Here is a 19,267-nt window from a genome sequence, read left to right as displayed (position 1 = left end):
TTTTTTTTGTATTTTTAGTAGAGACGAGGTTTCACTGTGGTCTCGATCTCCTGACCTCGTGATCCGCCCGCCTCGGCCTCCCAAAGTGCTGGGATTACAAGTGTGAGCCACCGCGCCTGGCTAATTTTCATATAATGGTATGGTTTGGGGAGACTTTCTTAGTCTTGATTTCTATTTTTTATTGCACTGTGGTCTGAGAGTGCAGTTGGTATGATTTTGTTTGCTTGTTTTTTTAATTTGCTGAGGGTTATTTTATGTCTGATTATGTGACTGATTTTAGAGTATGTGCCATGTGGTGAGGAGAAGAATGTATAATCTGTTGGTTTTGGGTGGAAAGTTCTGTAGATGTCTATTAGATCCATTTGGTCAGGTGTTGGTGGAAGGAGGAGCAAAGGCAAATGTTACATGGCAGCAGACAAGAGAGCATGTACAGGGAAACTGCCCTTTATAAAGCCATCAGATTTCATGAGACTTATTCACTATCACGAGAACAGCGTGGGAAAACCGCCCCCATGATTCAATTACCTCCTGCTGGATCACTCCCATGACATGTGGGGATTATGGGAGCTACAATTCAAAATGAGATTTGGGTGAATAAGTCTCATGAGATCTGATGGCTTTATAAAGGGCAGTTCCCCTGCACATGCTCTCTTGCCTGCCGCCATGTAACATTTGCTTTTCCTCCTCCTTCGCCTTCCACCATGATTGTGAGGCCTCCCCAGCCATGCTGAACTGTGAGTCAATTAAACCTCTTTTTCTTCGTATCGCCATGGGTGCCAGCTCCCAGTTCATAATGCTTTTTTTTTGTTTGCTTTTAAATAGAGATGGGGGTTTCACCACATTGCCCAGGCTGGTCTTGAGCTCCTGAGCTCAAGCAGTCCACCCACCTCAGCCTCCCAAAGTGGTGGGATTGCAGGCATGAGCCATGATGCCTGGCCTCATAATGCTTTTATATCTGGTATTCTTCATAAAAATATGAAGACGAATGTTTTCAAATTCAAAGTCTAATGTCTCAGCCTTTGATTGAAGCATTTAATTCAATAACATTTAAAGGCTTGATGGAAGGAGCATTTCCACACTGTGTTTAGGAGAGAGGAGGGCAAATTGAACTCCCAGAGTTAAATCCATTAGTGCCCCTGGATCATTCCCAAGGTTCTGATCCACTCTAGGGCTCCATTTCAGGAATTAACGTCTGGCCTCCAAGCTTTGGAATATGTTTGGCCTCCTGAAACGGGTTGACTTGTGAACTGTGGATGCAGCAGGCTGCTTATCTGAGCTAGTTTTTGAGCTTGCTTATCTGAGCAAGTTTTTGCTTTATAAAATATTGCCGCCATATAATTCCAGTTTTTCCACACATTTAACAATTTTATTTTTTTATTTTTTTCTTTTTTTTGAGACGGAGTCTTCCTCTGTCTCGCCCACTCTCTCACTGCAGCCTCTGCCTTCCGGGTTCAAGTGATTCCTCTGTCTCAGCCTCCTGAGTAGCTGGGATTACAGGCGTGTGCCACCACATCCGGCTAATTTTTGTATTTTAGAGACGGGATTTCACCATGTTGGGCAGACTGGTCTCGAATTTCTGACCTCAGGTGATCCACCTGCCTCGGCCTCCCAAAGTGCTGGGATTACAGGTGTGAGCCACAGTGCCCAGCATTGTTGGGGTGTTTTTATCTTCTGCACTGAAAATTAGTAGATTGAGACATAAGGTGGGAGAAAGGCTTGGCCTGTGCAGCCAACAGCCTCATCCAAAACTCCTGATTCCTGGAGGACATCAGGCCCTCCCTTCTGCTGCAGTGTGGCCTGGGCTCCCTTCCTGCTCTTAAATCAGGGGATAGCTCCACTGGACAGCGAGTCTGGAATTTCCTGCACAGACTTGTGGGTCCCTGTCCAGAAGGAAGAAGGAGGAAGGTCAGGACATACTGCCTAAATGCAAATGTCCCCTGGGAGGCGGTCAGGTCACCGCGCAGGGAGGAAGCTAGTCCTCTCAAGGCCTGTCTGGAATCTATTTATCAGGCTCCACACGCTGCCCTAGATTGCTTCTTCCGTTACTCAGTCCCCGGGGGAGGGACCTGGCGCACTATCCAATCAGGGCAGCGGGGCGGGGTCGTGAGAACTGTCAATCAGGCGCGCTGACCGGAGGAGGGTGCAAGGTTCAAAGAGCCCGCCGAGTCTTCTCCACGCCCCTGCACTGGGCTCCGGATTCTGTCACTGAGAGACTCCCTGGAACGTCTGTGGCAGCTTCTGTCTCGCTGGGACCCGCACTGACTGCGGGAGGCAGAGGGAGGAACCTGGACACCGGAAGCCGGGAAATGGTGAGTGTGTGAGGTCTGGTGTCCCGACGCGTGCGAGGAGAGACTGGTTGGAACCGGCCAGAACCGGCTGTGGTGGCACCAGGGCTTCCCCGCCGGCGACACCCTGGCGCAGCTCGGCCCTCGGTCCCCTCGGCCGCAGGATGGGGCTGGAGCGGCAGCCGGGACCCTGGGCGTCCTGTCCCGTCCCTGCGCGGCCACTGCGGCCCTGGCCCTGGCGGCCTGTCTGGGCAGCTCCGCGCCCGCAGTCCCGCGTCTCCCCAGATTGTGCGGCTGTAACCGGCACAGGTTGGCGGCCCGAGTCACTGCACCGAGACGCCGAGGGCTGCAGCAGAAACAGTTTAACAGGGGGAGAGGGGAGGACACCCCAGATCCGCCTTCCTGAGAGGTTTGGGGATGGGGTGTTTAGGGGTGTGGACGGGGGTAGCTGGGGCGTGGGGTCGCTGGATGGTGGGGAAGTGAGGGGTGACTTCTGGGACTGGAGGTGAAGAAACCGTGTTCTTCTGCTGAGTGGGTTCCCTCGTGGGGTCTTCAGCCTGGTCGTCGCCAGGCTTTCCGCTGGGATTCAGGATCTGAGAAAGAACTCAGGCGACTCTTGAGCAACTCTCAGAGATCTCATCCCCAAGCACAATGGGGAAGCCGGCGGTCAGCGTCTGCTGTGGCCTGACTCTTGGGGAGGCGGCCCCGCGAGGCAGCGGGGCTGAGGGCACCTGGTTAATATCTAACTGCAATCTCGCCTCCAGCCTGGCTCGCAGTTCCTGTGAACCCGGTGAGGAGGCTGCACGGTGACGACGGGTCACCAGGCAGACTCGTGTGTGAGGTTTGTGTGTGGGAGGAGCTGTGGTCTGTGTAGTCCCCGGTCCCTTCTTTCTTCCCAAGGGCGACCCGTTCCCCTTCGAGTCTTCCAAAGATGTGGGCAGCAGGGTCTCAAGTCCACCACTGTGTTCTCTCATCCTAACTCCTACTAGGGCCGACAGAAAATCCCTTGGCTTCCAGAGCCTTCCTCAGGCTTTCTCTCCTCAATTCACAGCAACTTTATGAACTCCTTGTCCCCCAGTTTATATTTCAAACAGAGGCTAGTATTTTAATTGTCATTTTGTTTATACATAGCAATATATGGCTCGTTGTAAAAGGTTTTGTGTTTGTAAACATTTCGCATGTGAGGAAGCAGAGAAAAACCACCAGACATTTCGCTGTAAAAAAAATGAATATTAATACATAAAATCTTTGTTACTCCCTTCATCATCCCTAGACAGAGACACCCTTTGAGAATGTCTTTGGATTAAGGTTCCTCTTTGGAAACGTTACAGAGTGATGAGTCCCCAGCCCATCCTCTATGGTTTCCTGGTCCTGGATTTCAGAGCTGCCTGGGGCTACCCCAAGATGCCCACAGCTGCCAAGTCTCTTGTAGTGTCAAGTGAATATCAGTCCCTTTGTCACTCCTCCCAGAGGACACCCTGAGGTGGAGATAGTGGGACCTTGTAGGGAAGCAGCGTGATGCCCTGTAGTGGGAGGAGTCTCCTGGTATACCCTTCCTCAAGAAGCTACTAACGGCCGGGCGCGGTGGCTCACGCTTGTAATCCCAGCACTTTGGGAGGCCGAGGCGGGCGGATCACGAGGTCAGGAGATCGAGACCATGGTGAAACCCCGTCTCTACTAAAAAATACAAAAAATTAGCCGGGCGTGGTCGCGGGCGCCTGTAGTCCCAGCTACTCGGAGAGGCTGAGGCAGGAGAATGGCGTGAACCCGGGAGGCGAAGGTTGCAGTGAGCCGAGATTGCGCCACTGCACTCCAGCCTGGGCGACAGAGCGAGACTCCGTCTCAAAAAAAAAAAAAAGAAGCTACTTCCTTAGAACACTCAGCTTTTCTTCCCCCATCCCTTCCTTGGGGATATATGGCTAGTCAGCCAATTGAATGGTGGTATTAAGGGGACAGGACTGAAATGATTCTTCCCTTCTGATGTTCTCAGACTAATGAAGGGAGAAAACTATCCCTAAGGACAGGAAAACCAACCCCACTGAGGTGCTGCAAGAACCTGAAAAGCTAACAATGTAGTGTCTCCTGGGATCATGGTTACTGAGCACTTCAGTGAGCAGCATCGGGATTGGGGATGTTCCAGGTGATAGGAGGACCTGACTTGACACACTGCACCCATAGGGAGGTGGTGAAAGAAGATGATGGTATAAGGGATGCATATGGATCAACCAAATTGAAGAACTGGGAGAAGATAGAGAACTAGAAACTGTGTCAAGGGTCATAAAACCCCTTTTTTGGTATGAAAAAACAAAACCATATTCAAAATGGAAGCTGAGGTAACAAACTGAGTAAAAATTAATGAAAACTGGAAAGTCTATAGTTAGTTGATCATTGTATATGGAGATGCTGGGCAGAAGATGGATTATTCTCCTTTAGATAACCATTTGTCTCCATCATTTCTGTTGAAGTGTCCCTCATTTGTATAACTGCCTGGCAATACCTGCTGTGTCATAGGTTCTTGTACCTTAAGTAGATGCTCTTGTTCCAGAATTTGCTATTTTTCATTGGTTTATGTATCCATCAGTCTGCTAATATCATACTCTCCTGATTACTGTAGTCTTCAAAGCCTTGATGTGTGGATGAGAAAGACCCTTCCTAACTTAGTCCTTTGGGTTGCTATAACAAATTACCATAGACTGCATGCCTTAAACAACAGATATTCATTTCTCAAAGCTGTAAAGGCTGAGAATTTAGTTTCAAGCAGCAGGTCAGTTGTCTAGTGAGGGCCTCTTTCTTTTTTTTTTTTTTTTTTTTTTGAGATGGAGTCTTGCTCTGTTGCCCAGGCTGGAGTACAGTGGCATGATCTCAGCTCACTGCAACCTCCACCTCATGGGTTCAGGTGATTCTCCCTGCCTCAGCTTCCCAAGTAGCTGGGATTACAGGCACATGCCACCACGCCCAGCTAATTTTTTGTATTTTTAGTAGAGACGGTGTTTCACCGTGTTAGCCAGGATGGTCTCGATCTCCTGACCTCATGATCTGCCCACCTCGGCCTCCCAAAGTGCTGGGATTACAGGTGTGAGCCACCATGCCAAGCCTGGGCCTCTTTCTTGATTTGCAGATGGCATTCTTCCTATTATGCCCTCAGATGGTGGAGATATGTCTGTAATGTCTGTCTAGTTTTGGTATTAAGGCAGTTGTATTAGTCCATTTTCACACTGCTATAAAGAACTACCAGAAAAGAGATTTAATTGACTCACAGTTCCTCATGGCTGGGGAGGCCTCAGGAAACTTACAATCATGGTGGAAGGGGAAGCAGGCACTTCTTACATGGTGGCAGGCAAGACAGCATGTGAAGGAGGAACTGTCAAACACTTATAAAACCATCAGATTTCATGAGAACCCACTATCACAAGAACAGCATGGGGGAAACTGCCCCCATGATCCAGTCACCTCCCACAGGTCCCTCCCTTGATACATGGGGATTATGGGGATTACAGTTCAAGATTAGATTTGGGTGGCGACAAAGAGCCAAACCATATTATCAGTGTTGGCCTTACAACATGAATTAGAAAGTGTTCCCTCTGCTTCTATTTTCTGAAAGAAATTATAGAGAATTGGTGTCATTTCTTCCGTAAGTGTTTTCCAGAATTCAACAGTGAAACCATGCTGGCCTGTTCCTTTTTCTTGAGACTTTTTGTTTGTTTGCTTTAAATGGAGTTTTGCTTTGTTGTCCAGGCTGAAGTGCAGTTTCATGATCTCACTGCAACTTCTGCCTCCTGGGATCAAGTGATCCTCCCACCTCAGCCTCCTGAGTGGGTGGAACTCCCACTACAGCCTCCTGAGTGGCTGGATGTGCCACCCCATCCTGCCAATTTTTTGTGTTTTCTGTAGAGATGGGGTTTCACCATGTTGCCCAGGCTGGTCTTGAACTCCTGGGTTCACGCAGTCTGCCGATCTTGGCCTCCCAAAGTGCTGTGATTACACGTGTGAGCCACCATGCCTAGCCTACCACTGCACTATAGCCTGGGCAACAGAGCAAGACTCCATCTCAAAAAAAAAAAAAATTGAATGCAATCTCTAGAAAGCAAAGATATAAAACCAATGCTTAAAAACCTTCCACTTTAGGAAACTAAAGAAAGAATAGCAGGATTCATGTAGATCGAGCAGAGGAAAATAACAATGAGAGAGAGAGAAGGTATTAATGAAATAGTAAGCAAGAAATCAGTAGAAAACATCAACAAACCAAAAGCTGGTTCCTTCAAAAGATCAATAAAATGAATAAGCCCATAGGCAAGCTAACTCAGAAGAAAGGGGGGTTATGATTACTAATCTCGTGTACATTAAAGGACCTCAAAGGAGTATTAGGAACAACTGCATGCCCACATAGTTGATAAATTACATGGAATGGACCAATTCCTTGAATGACACAAACTACCAAAACTCACAAAAGGAGAAATAATTAATATGAAAAGGCTTATAACTATTGAAGAAATTGAATCAATAAATAATAAAAGTCCTAGGCCAGGCTGGGTGCACTGGTAGGCTAGGCGTGGTGGCTCACACATGTAATCCCAGCACTTTTAGCTGCTAGCATTCAGGAAATCTGTCAGAATACTGGATGAACACAAGCTAAGGGAACAGAGACTTCAGTGACTACACTGGACAGAGAATACAGTCTCTGCAAACATACTCTGAAAATGTTACTAAACAAATGAATAATTAAAACCTTCCACAATCCCAGCACTTTGGGAGGCCAAGATCGGCAGACTGCTTGAACCCAGGAGTTCGAGACCAGCCTGGGCGACATGGTGAAACCCCATCTCTACAGAAAACACAAAAAATTATCAGGATGGGGTGGCACATTCAGCCACTCAGGAGGCTGAGGTGGGAGGATCACTTGATCCCAGGAGGCAGAAGTTGCAGTGAGATCATGACACTGTACTTCAGCCTGGACAACAAAGCAAAACTCCTGGATTCACGCCATTCTGCTGCCTCAGCTCCCGAGTAGCTGGGATTGCCGGCGCCCGCCACGACGCCCGACTAATTTTTTGTATTTTTAGTAGAGATGCAGTTTCACCTTGTTAACCAGGATAGTCTCGATCTCCTGACCTTGTGATCCACCCGCCTCGGCCTCCCAAAGTGCTGGTATTACAGGTGTGAGCCACCGCGCCCGGCCTGCATTCAATTCTTTACGTTTCCTTCTAAGCACATTCTAAAAATTTTGCTATGATATACTCTTTTTTTTATCAACATTGCAATATTTATATTTGCTTGAGAATTCTCTTTGACACTTTTATAGTTGAGAGGCTTGTGACTTAAATCTCCAGATTTTTTAGGCTTTTCAAGTATGTTTCTGTTATTTATTGCTACCTTAATTATAATATAGTTTGATTGCATATTTTATAGAATTTCTGTTTTTAAAAATGTGTTCAAGTGTGTTTTATGATTCAGAATATAGTCTGTCTTGGTGTATACTTCATGTGGGCTTGAAAATAATGTGTAGCCTGCTGGTGTAAAATGAAAGAATCTGTAAATGCACATCAATTAAATCTAGTTGATTAATAGTATTCTTGAGTTCACATGTATCATTAGTGATTTTCTGCCAAACTGATCTGTCAATTATTGAAAGAGGTGAGTTGTTTTTCTCCAACTATCGTTGTAGATTTGTGTATTTTGTCTTGTGGTTTTATAAGTTTTTGCCTTATGTATTTTCATGATCTGTGTTTATGGGGATAAATGTTAAGGATTATTATGTCTTGTAGGATTGACCCCTTTATCATTATGAAATGTCTCCATCATGTGTAATTTTTTTGACCTAAAATCTTATTTGTCTGAATTTAGTATCGATGTTCCATATTTCTTTTGATTGGGGCTAGAATCGCATATATTTATCCAAACCTTTCTGTTTAAAATGGTTTTCTTGTGCACATCGATGGGTCTTCTTTTTCATTATACTCTGCCAGTTCCTGCCTTTTTTACTGTTGAATATAGGTAATACACATTCTATGTCATAACTATATAATCATAATCCATAACTGATGTAATTGGATTAATATCACATATATGTTATTGTTTTCTGTTTATTGTACATTATCTGTTTTTTTCAACTTTCTCCTTTCTGCCTTCTTTCATTTTGACTGAGCATGTATATGATTCCATTTGCTTGCTTCTATGAGTATAGTAAATCTATTTGTTTCTTAAATTTTATTAGTGAATTCACTAGAGTCTGTAGAATACCATTCACAACTAATGAGCCTACAGTTTCAAATAACACTATACCGGCTTCAGGGGTAGTGCTGGTATAACAAACTATTCTGAATTCCTCTATTGTATTGCCCAATACATTGCTGATATTATTATGTTGAACAAACGTGTATCTATTATATTAGATCAGATAGGTATAAGAAAACCAAAGAATTTCAAATGTCTTCATTTAATTCTAACACTCTTCGTGTGTGTGTGTGTGTGTGTGTGTGTGTGTGTGATCCAAATTTCTAATCTATATAATTTTTCTTCTCTCCGACGAACTTCTTTTAACATTACTGGCAAGGCAGTTGTATCAATCATACATTCTATCAATTTCATTCCTTTTTCTTTTTTTCTCCTTAGTCTAAATAACTTCAATTGTTCTATCTTCATTTTAGCTGATTTTTTACTTTGGTTGCTCACATCTGTTGAACATCTATAGAGAAATTTTCATTTTAGATATTGTCCTTTGCAGTTGCATAAATTAAATATGGTCCAGTTTCTAATTTTGTATTGATATGATTTTATCCATACATCCCTTTTCTGGTTTTCTTTTAGTTCTTTGTTCATAATTGCCTTTACCTCATTGAACATATTTAAGACAGTTGCTTTAAAGTTTTTATTCAATAAGTCTAATGTCTGAGGTTCTCAGAGATGGTTTATCTAAATTAAATTTTTTTCCATTGATGAACTATATTTTCATTCTTCTTTATAGTCTTTGTGGATTTTTTGTGTTGTAAAGCAGACATTTGAATGTTATAATCTGGAAATCAGATTCCCCTTCACTGTTTGCCCTTTTGGTTTGTGGAAGGTTTTAATTATTCATTTGTTTAGTAACATTTTCAGAGCATGTTTGCAGAGACTGTATTCCCTGTCCAGTGTAGTCACTGAAGTCTTTGTTCCTTTAGCTTGTATTCATCCAGTATTCTGATAGATTTCCTGAATGCTAGCAGCTAAAAGTAAAAAAGACATGCCAAACAAAAACCTGACCTCTTCCAGTCTTTGTGGATGGGTCTGTGATGTAGTATTTAGTGAACACTTAGCCAGACTGCTTAAAACTCTGCTTTAGCCTTCCCTTTCTGTTTTACCAAACTGAGAGATGATGCAGAGCTGAAAATGAGGGCCTCCCCAGGTCTTCTGTGAAAATGAGTTTTTTCCAGTGCATGCATTTCCAGTGCATGCATTCTCAATTCCCCAAAACACTTGAGTGCTTTTGAATGCCCCCTTTTTTTTTTTTTGAGACAGAGTCTTGCTCTGTCGCCCAAGCTGGGGTGCAGTGGCGCAATGTCGGCTCACTGTAAGCTCTGCCTCCCAGGTTAATGCCATTCTCCTGCCTCAGCCTCCAGAGTACCTGGGACTACAGGTGCCCACCACCACACCTGGCTAATTTTTTGTATTCTTAATAGAGACGGGGTTTCACCGTGTTAGCCAGGATGGTCTCGATCTCCTGACCTCGTGATCCGCCCACCTCGGTCTCCCAAAGTGCTGGGATTACAGGCGTGAGCCACCACGCCCAGCCTTTGTGTGTGTGTGTGTGTGTGACGGAATCTGGCTTTATCGCCCAGGCTGGAGTGCAGTGGCTCAATCTCGGCTCACTGCAACCTCTGATTCCCAGGTTCAAGCGATTCTCGTCCCTAAGCCTCTCGAGTAGCTGGAACTACAGGTGCCCACCACCACACCTGACTAATTTTTGTATTCTTAGTAGAGATGGGGTTTCGACATGTTGGCCAGGCTGGTCTCAAACTCCTGACCTCAGGTGATCCACCTGCCTTGGCCTCCCAAAGTGCTGGGATTACAAACGTGAGCCACCACGCTCAGCCTGAATGCCCTGATTTCTGAGGGAAATTATTCTCTCCTTTTTTATTCCCAGGACATAGATGTTCTACCATATGTCTTAATCATATTTGTTGTCCCAGTTTTTGAAGGTTTTTTATGTATTTTGCAATAATTTGAAGCAGTTCCTGCCAAGCTTGACCTAATTAGCTCCATCATTGATCAAATAAAAAAGAGAGCTTTCTTTCAGATCTTTGGATAGTCCACAGATGGATTGAAAAATACAAAGGTGCAATAACTTACAGATAAGATCTGATCTGCTCTCTCTAGGGATCCACATTGGAAATTTGGTCTGCTGTCTTCAAGACTGGCTCTGATGTGAGGAGGGATTGAGACAAGGACAAATAAAAACTCCACAAAGCTTTCCTACTTCCTTATTCTATTTGTTTATCTCTGTGTTAATAGTACAGGGTGCTGAATATAATATATTCACAATACTTTATCTGTTTTTAGAAAGCTCTTGCTTTCTTGGTTAGAAGGATTTTAGCATTTTTAGATGTTTGTGACTTCTATGACTTCTATTAGATTTGGTCGTGTAATTTTTAATGATGACAAAAAGGTCTGTTTAGGGATTTAGGGAAATATTATAGATATTCATGAGAGATGACATTGAATTTTTTTCTAAGAACATATACAATCTTTGCCCTTCTTTTCTTCTTCTTTGACATTACTTAATAAAGTTTAATTTTTCCATTGGGATGGCAAAATATCCTTATTAGTCTTTTGTCATACTTAACTACATGTGTTCTACAGTAAACCAGTTGCTAGCTTCCAAATGTTCTCTCTTAGTGTAGTCACATAGCACAGGCTAAATCCCCCAAGGCACAAGGGGCACTCATTACAGACACAGTGACCAGAGTGTTTTTTCCTTTTTTTTTTTTTTTTTTTTTTTTTTGAGACGGAGTTTCTCTCTTGTTGCCCAGGCTGGAGTGCAGTGGCGCGATCTCGGCTCACCGTAACCTTCGCCTTCCGGGTTCAAGCAATTCTCCTGCTGCAGCCCCCCGAGTAGCTGGGATCACAAGCATGCGCCACCATGCCTGGCTAATTTTTTGTATTTTTAGTAGAGACAGAGTTTCTCATGTTGGTCAGGCTGGTCTCGAACTCCTGACCTCAGGTGATCTGCCTGCCTCGGCCTCCCAAAGTGCTGGGATTACAGGTGTGTGCCACTGTGCCTGGCCTCAGAGTATTTTTTTCATGGCTGTCTTAGTCTTTCTTTTGTTGCTTATAACAGAATACTTTAACCTGGGTAATTTATAAGAAATGATATTTATTTTTTATACTTCTGGAGGGTGGGAAGCCTAGCATCAAGGTTGGGCATCTGGTGAGAGCCTTCTTGCTGGTAACTCTCTTTTGCACAGTAGGTAGTAGGACTTTGTCATGACAAGAACTGCAGACCCACTGTAGAAATAGAAATGAGGAGTAATTCAGGCAATAAGACTCACTTTCTTAACTCACCAACAAGAGGTGTGTTCTTATTCAACTGTTACTTTACAAAACATGTTCAATTCTAGCATCAGAATTGTTGTTTGGGATAAAATGAGTGTAAAGAGAAAGTAAGAGTGGGTTTACCATGTTTTTGAATAAATGCTTGGAAACCACAGCATCATGTGAAGGTTATGAAGTGAATATACATTCCCAGTGCCTTCAGTTTTAATCTTCCTCCTCTGCACATGTGGAATGTTTCAGGACTCAGTGGCATTTGAGGATGTGGCTATAAACTTCACTTGTGAGGAGTGGGCTTTGCTGGGTCCATCACAGAAGAGTCTCTACAGAGATGTGATGCAGGAAACCATCAGAAACCTGGACTGTATAGGTAAGGATGTCATTGTGCCTTCACTTAGTCAATTAGAGACATTTGTTTCTTGGTCATCAATGCTGTTCAATTATTTGAAATATGGAAAGGGTATATAATTGGCCCTTGAACCAGCCACCCAAGCAGTCATACATCTTCTTCTCCCCCACAACTTAACCACTAGTAGCCTACTGTTTACTGGCAATATTACTGGTAACATAAACAGTTGATTAATACATGTATTATATGTCATATGTATTACATGCTATATATTCTCACAGTAAAGTAAGCTAGAAAAAGAAAATATTCATTAGGAAACCATAGGGAAGTGGAACATTATTTAGTATTCATAGAAAGTGCATCATTACAAAGTTTTCATTCTGATTGTCTTTACATTGAGTAGACTGAATAAGAGGAGGGGTTGGTCTTGCTGTCTCAAGAGTAGCAGAGACTGAAGAAATTCATATGTAAGTAGACCTGTGCAGTTCAAACCTGTGTTGAAGACTCAACTGTAGTTTGGTGTGTGAATCATGCATGATTGCAGTGTACATAAAATCTTACAGTCTTTCTATAATTTTATAATAATTTATAGTCACTTTCTGGTTCTAACTTTTAGGAATGACATGGCAAACTCATGATATAGAAGAAGATCAGTACAAAGATCTCAGAAGAAATCTAAGGTAATTTGCACTCACAAGAGAAAGCTGTGTCCTTGGAGTGATTCATAATATGCCAGAAATTTTATTTTGTTTGTTTTAGAGACAGTGCCTTACTTTGTTGCTCAGGCTGGAGTACAGTGGTATGATCATAGCTCGCTGTAGCCTCAGACTCCTGTGCTCAATGGTCCTCCCCTTTCAGCCTCCTGAGTAGCTAGGGTTACAGGCATGCACCACCACATGTGGCTACATATTTAGTTTTTTTAGAGATAGGGTCTTGCTATGTTTGACCAGACTCATCTCAAGCTCCTGTCCTTAAGCATTCCTCCTGCCTTGGCCTCTCAAAAGGCAGGTATTGCAGGCATGAGCCACTGTGACCAGCCCAAAATTTTAAAAAGAAGCAAGGAAAATTAACAAGCCCACCTTAAATTTATTTATTCTTAGAAAATTTTCTTCAAAAACGTATACTTAAATGTGACATGGCTATTCAGTGCCTGCAAAATAGTTCCCTTGGAAACAGTATTAAGAATTCCCATATGAATGTCACTATCTTCAAAACAGCTGGGGTCGAGTTATCTTGTACATCATTCTGTCCATTCATGTTCAAAGAGGGCATGAAACCTACACTTTGCATGATAATGTTAGAAATGTAAATTCAGGCCAGGTTCGATAGCTCACACCTGTAATCCCAACTATTTGGGAAGCTGAGGCAGGAAGACTGCTTGAGCCCAGGTGTTCAATCAGCCTGGGCAACGTGGCAAGACGCCCTTTCTACAAAAAATACAAAAATTAGCTAGGCATGGTGGCCTGTGCTTGTGGTTTCAGTTACTTGGGAGGCTGAGACAGGAATGTTGCTTGAGCCCAGGAGGTCAAGGCTGCAGTAAGCCCTGTTCACATCACTATACTCCAGCCTGGGCAACAAAGGAAAACCCAGTTTCAAAAAAAAAAGAAAAAGAAAGGCTGGGTATGGTGGCTCACCCTTGTAATCCCAGCACTACAAGAGGTCAAGGTGGGCAGATTGCTTGAGCTCAGGAGTTCAAGACTAGCCTGGGCAACATGGTGAAACCTCTTCTCTATAAAAAATACAAAAATCTAATCTCAGCACTTTGGGAGGCTGAGGTGGGCAGATCACGAGATCAGGAGATCAAGACCATCCTGGCTAACACGGTGAAATCCCGTCTCTACTAAAAATATAAAAAATTAGCCAGGCGTGGTGGCAGGTGCCTGTGGTCTCAGCTACTTGGGAGGCTGGTGTGGAGGAGGTCCCAGCTACTTGGGAGGAGAATGGTGTGAACCCGGGGGAGGTAGAGCTTGCAGTGAGCCGAGATTGCGCCACTGCACTCCAGCCTGGGCAACAGAGCGAGACTCCGTCTCAAAAAAAAAAAAAAAATCAGCCAGGTGTGGTGGCATATGCCTGTAGTCCCAGCTATTTAAGAGGCTGAGGTGGGAGGATGGTTTGAGTCCAGGAGGTGGAGGTTGCAGTGAGCTGAGATCACACCACTGCACTCCAGCCTGGGCAACAGAGCGAGAACCTGTCTCAGAAAAAAAAAAAAAGAAGAAAAGAAATGTAAATCCAATACTTATTAATACAAAATCATTTATAAACAAACCTTTACTAATGTACTTCTTATTTTTTACAGATGTCATATGGTAGAGAGATCCTGTGAAATTAAAGATAATAGTCAATGTGGAGGACCCTTTACCCAGATTCAAGACAGTATTATGAACGAGAAAATATGTGGAGTAGATCCGTGGGAAAGCAGTGAGTGTACAGACGTCCTTATGGGTCGTTCATCTCTTAATTGCTACATTAGAGTTGATAGTGAACACAAACCATGTGAGTATCAAGAATATGGAGAGAAGCCATATACACATACACAATGTGGGACAGCTTTCAGTTATCAGCCCTGCTTTCAAATACATGAAAGGCCTCAGCATGGAAAGAAACTCTATGATTGTAAGGAATGTGCAACCTTCAGTTCTCTTGAAAACCTTCAAAGACACATGGCAGCACACCATGGAGATGGACCTTGTATATGTAAGTTGTGTGGAAACGCCTTTATTTGGCCTAGTTTATTTCATATGCTTAGAAGATCTCACACTGAAGAGAAACCATATGAATATGAGCAGTGTTCTACAGCGTTTCCTGCTTATAGTTCCACTCTAAGACATGAAAGAACACACAGTGGAGAGAAATCCTATCAATGTAAACAATGTGGGAAAGCCTTCAGTTGTTCCTGTTACACTCAGCTATATGAAAGGACTCACACTGGAGAACAATCCTATGAATGTAAGCAATGTGGGAAAGCATTTTATCATCTTGGAAGCTTTCAAAGACACATGATAGTGCACACTGGAGATGGACCTCATAAATGTAAGATATGTGGAAAAGGCTTTCTTTCTCCCAGTTCAGTTCGAAGACATAAAAGAACTCACACTGGAGAGAAACCGTATGAATGTAAGTATTGTGGGAAAGCATTCTCTGATTGCACAGGTTTTCGAAGACACATGATAACGCACACTGGAGATGGACCTCATAAATGCAAGGTATGTGGGAAAGCCTTTGATTCTCCCAGTTTATGTCGAAGGCATGAAACAACTCATTCTGGGGAGAAACCCTATAAATGTGAATGTGGGAAAGCCTTTAGTGATTTCTATTACTTTCGAAATCATGAAATTACTCACACTGGAGAGAAGCCATATAAATGTAAACAATGTGGAAAAGCCTTCATTTGTTGCACTTACCTTCAAATACATGAAAGAATTCACACTGGGGAGAGACCCTATAAATGTAAACAATGTGGAAAAGCCTTCAGGTCTTCCAATTACATTCGAGTACATGAAAAGACTCACACTGGAGAAAAGCCCTATGAATGTCAGCAGTGTGGAAAAGCACTTTCTCATCTGAAAAGCTTTCAGAGACACATGATAATGCACACTGGAGACGGACCTCATAAATGTCAGATATGTGGGAAAAGCTTTGATTCTCCCAGTTCGTTTCGAAGACATGAAAGAATTCACACTGGGGAGAGACCCTATAAGTGTAAACTATGTGGGAAAGGCTTCAGGTCTTCCAGTTACATTCAACTACATGAAAGGACTCACACTGGAGAGAAACCCTATGGTTGTCAGCAATGTGGGAAAGCATTATCTGATCTCTCAAGCTTTCGAAGACACATGCTAACACATACTGGAAATGGACCTCATAAATGTAAGATATGTGGGAAAGGCTTTGATTATCCCAGTTCAGTGCAAAGACATGAAAGAACTCACACTGGAGAGAAACCCTATGAGTGCAAGGAATGTGGTAAAGCCTTCAGTCATTCAAGTTACTTACGAATACACGAAAGAGTTCATACTGGAGAGAAGCCGTATAAATGTAAGGAATGTGGGAAACCATTCCATTGTCCCAGTGCCTTTCATAAACATGAAAGGACCCACAGTATGGAGAAACCCTATAAGTGTAAAGAATGTGGGGAAGCATTTCATTGTATCAGTTCCTTTCATAAACATGAAATGACTCACTAGAGAAAACCCCTATGAGTGTTGAACATGTGGGAAAGCCTTAAGTACCTTCAGCTTCTTACAAATACATAAAAGAGACTCACACTGAAAAAAGCTGTATGAATATAAAAATGTACTAAAACCTTCCATTTTTTTAGTACCTTTTGAAAACATGACCAAATTCATACTTCAAAAAAGTATATATAATGAATGTGAGGAATATGAAAAAGCTTTCTTTCTCTAGCAAACTTTCAAAGGTGGATATTGTGACATGTTAGAAATGGACCTTACTACTGTAAGGAATGTAGAAATGCATTTACTAGTCCTAATTCATTTCAGTTACATGAAAGATTTCAAACTGCAGAGAACCACTATGAATGTAAACAATGTGATAAAGCATTTAGTAGCTTCAGTTTCTTTTGAATACAGTCCTCCCTAGTTTCTGAGGTGAATTGATTCCAGCACCCTCAGGAATACCTATATTCAGAGATGTTCAAGTCCCTGAAATTAAACAGCATTTTTGCATATAACCTAGGCACATTTTTCTGTATATTTTAAATCATTTCTAGATTACTTATAATACACAATGCATTGTAAATTCTGTATAAGTTGCTTTTGTATTGTTTAGGGAATTATGACAAGAAAAAGGTCTACATGTTCAGTACAAATACAACTGTCATTGTCCTAAGTACATGTACATGTCAGCAACAATGTCAGGATCTGTGGAGTTTGCGAGTATAAGATCTTTAAGTATTGAAGGTTTCATCTCCATAATTGCAGCTGCTTTAGCTACAAATATTACAGGAAGCTGTTCCTTCTTTTTCTTTACATCACCAAACCTTCCAGTGGTTATAGGCATTTTGTTATCCTTCAAGTGACCTGGAGCCTTTGTTGCATGACAGGATTGTACCTGAAGATCACATTCTTTAACAGTTGTACCTACTGAATCTGTAAAACTACTAGAAGAAAACATATTGAAAATACTTCAGGACATTGGTTTAGGCAAAGATTTTATGGCTAATACCTCAAAGCACAGACAACAAAGACAAAAATAGACAAATGAGACTATATTACACTAAAAAGTAGCTGTGCAAAGTAAAGGGAACAACAAGAGTGCAGAGAAAACCTGTTGAATATGAGAAAATATTTGCAAACTATGTGACAAGGGACTAATATCCAAATATACAAGGAACTCAAACATCTCAACAGCAAAAAATATAAATAATCCCATTAAAGTGGGAAAAGGACGTGAATAGACAGTTCTCAAAAGAAGACATGCAAATGGCCATATGGAAATATGTTCAACATCACTAATGATTAGGAAAATCCAAATTGAAACCACAATGAGATACTGTACTTAGAACTGTTCTTACTAAAAAAGATAAAAAACAACAAATGCTGATGAGGATGTGGAGAAAAGAAAACTTTCACTGTTGGTGAAAGTATAAATTAGAACAACTACTGTGGAAAACAGTATGTAGATATCTCAAAAACCTAAAAATAGAACTACCATATGATCCAGCAAACCAGGTATATCCACAGGAAAAGAAATCAGTATATCAAAGAGATACTTGCACTTGCATATTTATCACAGCATTATTCATGATAATAAAGATATGCAGTTAACCTAAGCATCCATCAGTGGACACATGGATAAAGAAAATGTTTATGTACACAGTGGAATGCTATTTGGCCATAAAAAAGAGTAAAATGTTATTGCTAAGAACATGGATGGAACTTGAGGTCATTATGGTAAGTGAAATAAGCCAGGCACAGAAAGACAAATACCACATGTCCTCACTTACATGTGGGAGGTGAAAAACTTGATCTCATGGAGATAGGGAATAGAATAACAGTTATCAGAGGCTGAGAAGGGGAAATGAAGAGAAATTGGTGAATACATACAAATTTCCATTTAGATCAAAGGAATGTTAGAAAGCAGGCTAAAGTGAACTATAGTTAGCAACAATGTATTGCATATTTCAAAGTAATTGGAAGAGAGGACTTGAAATGTTACCAACACATGGAAATGGTAAATACTCAAGATCATGGATACCCCAAATACGCTGACTTGACCATTACACATTCTATGCATGCAACAAATACTCGTGTGTACCTTATATATATGTAAAATATGTATCAATAAAAGAAAATATATAAAATAGTTTTAAAATAACACTATTGTCAGGTGTCTGTGGGCTGAGGAACAGCTTAAGGTGTAAACTTAAGTTCTTCTCAGGTCTTTTCTTAGTTGCGCCTGTCCCTGGGCATGTGTGGTAACTGTCCAATTTTCTCTGTATGTATGGTTATTTTTGCACAACCTAATCTTCAGTGGCTCTCAAAAGGAGAGGAATAAAAACATTAAGGGAAAAATAAAAGGCAGCAGCCTGGAAGTGACTTCAGATGGGGAGGGGAAGGGCCTTCAAAAAATGGAGAGAGATGCAGCAGCAACAATCACCACCACTTCTTTGTAACTCTGTGATCAGAAGCAACAATTATCAAGCAGTGCGCAGATCCCCAATATTTGGAAGACAGGTCCTTTTTGTCCACCATGGCCCCCCAAAACTGCATGCAAACTGCTGTTAGAACTTATGCACAGCTACCTGTCATGGAGCTGAGGAGGGAGAATGAGTCAGGGCTGCTGACTCAACTAAGAGTTGAAATTGACTGAAATTAACCAAATTTTATTAGCCAATTATTTCCCTGGAAGCTGCAAGCTTTTAATAGTATCCGCAGTTTCAAAATAGCTACATCAGTTGGATTCTGCCAGTGCAAATCCAGGTGGGGGATACAGATTCTTCATGCTTTTTATTCTGCCATCTTCCTTGAATCCTCTGACCTGACTTTTTTTTTTTTTTTTTTTTTTTTTTTTTGAGACGGAGTCTCGCTCTGTCACCCAGGCTGGAGTGCAGTGGCGCGATCTCAGCTCACTGCAAGCTCCGCCTCCCGGG

The 19,267-nt window shown here is 42.3% G+C and overlaps 1 protein-coding gene across 2 annotated transcripts; it reads left to right on the top strand.

Moving 5' to 3' along the window:
* The first annotated feature begins 2,118 nt into the window (after positions 1-2,118).
* Positions 2,119-18,492, top strand: ZNF441 (zinc finger protein 441). 2 transcript variants are annotated; one of them, XM_003275768.2, is made up of 4 exons: positions 2,119-2,309; positions 12,051-12,177; positions 12,773-12,836; positions 14,453-18,492. In XM_003275768.2, the coding sequence occupies exons 1-4, from the start codon at positions 2,307-2,309 to the stop codon at positions 16,338-16,340; spliced, it is 2,082 nt and encodes a 693-aa protein (XP_003275816.1). In that variant the 5' UTR covers positions 2,119-2,306; the 3' UTR covers positions 16,341-18,492. The 2 variants fall into 2 exon arrangements, with proteins under 2 accessions (XP_003275816.1, XP_030676604.1); XM_030820744.1 differs by lacking the exon at positions 2,119-2,309 and having other exon boundaries at positions 11,978-12,177.
* Positions 18,493-19,267: the final 775 nt, after the last annotated feature.

The sequence above is a fragment of the Nomascus leucogenys genome, chromosome 10 (assembly GCF_006542625.1).
Source record: "Nomascus leucogenys isolate Asia chromosome 10, Asia_NLE_v1, whole genome shotgun sequence".
Lineage (NCBI taxonomy): Eukaryota > Metazoa > Chordata > Mammalia > Primates > Hylobatidae > Nomascus > Nomascus leucogenys.
Note: the sequence above shows the minus strand (reverse complement) of the source record. Positions and strands in the feature narration are given on the sequence as shown.

What these genes read in the sequence shown, in the direction of transcription:
- ZNF441 (XM_030820744.1), top strand. Translation starts at nt 12,042, where the DNA reads ATGTTTCAGGACTCAGTGGCATTTGAGGATGTGGCTATAAACTTCACT. An exon ending in CAGAAACCTGGACTGTATAG is followed by an intron (nt 12,178 to 12,772) that starts GTAAGGATGTCA and finishes TCTAACTTTTAG; the next exon opens with GAATGACATGGCAAACTCAT. An exon ending in GATCTCAGAAGAAATCTAAG is followed by an intron (nt 12,837 to 14,452) that starts GTAATTTGCACT and finishes TATTTTTTACAG; the next exon opens with ATGTCATATGGTAGAGAGAT.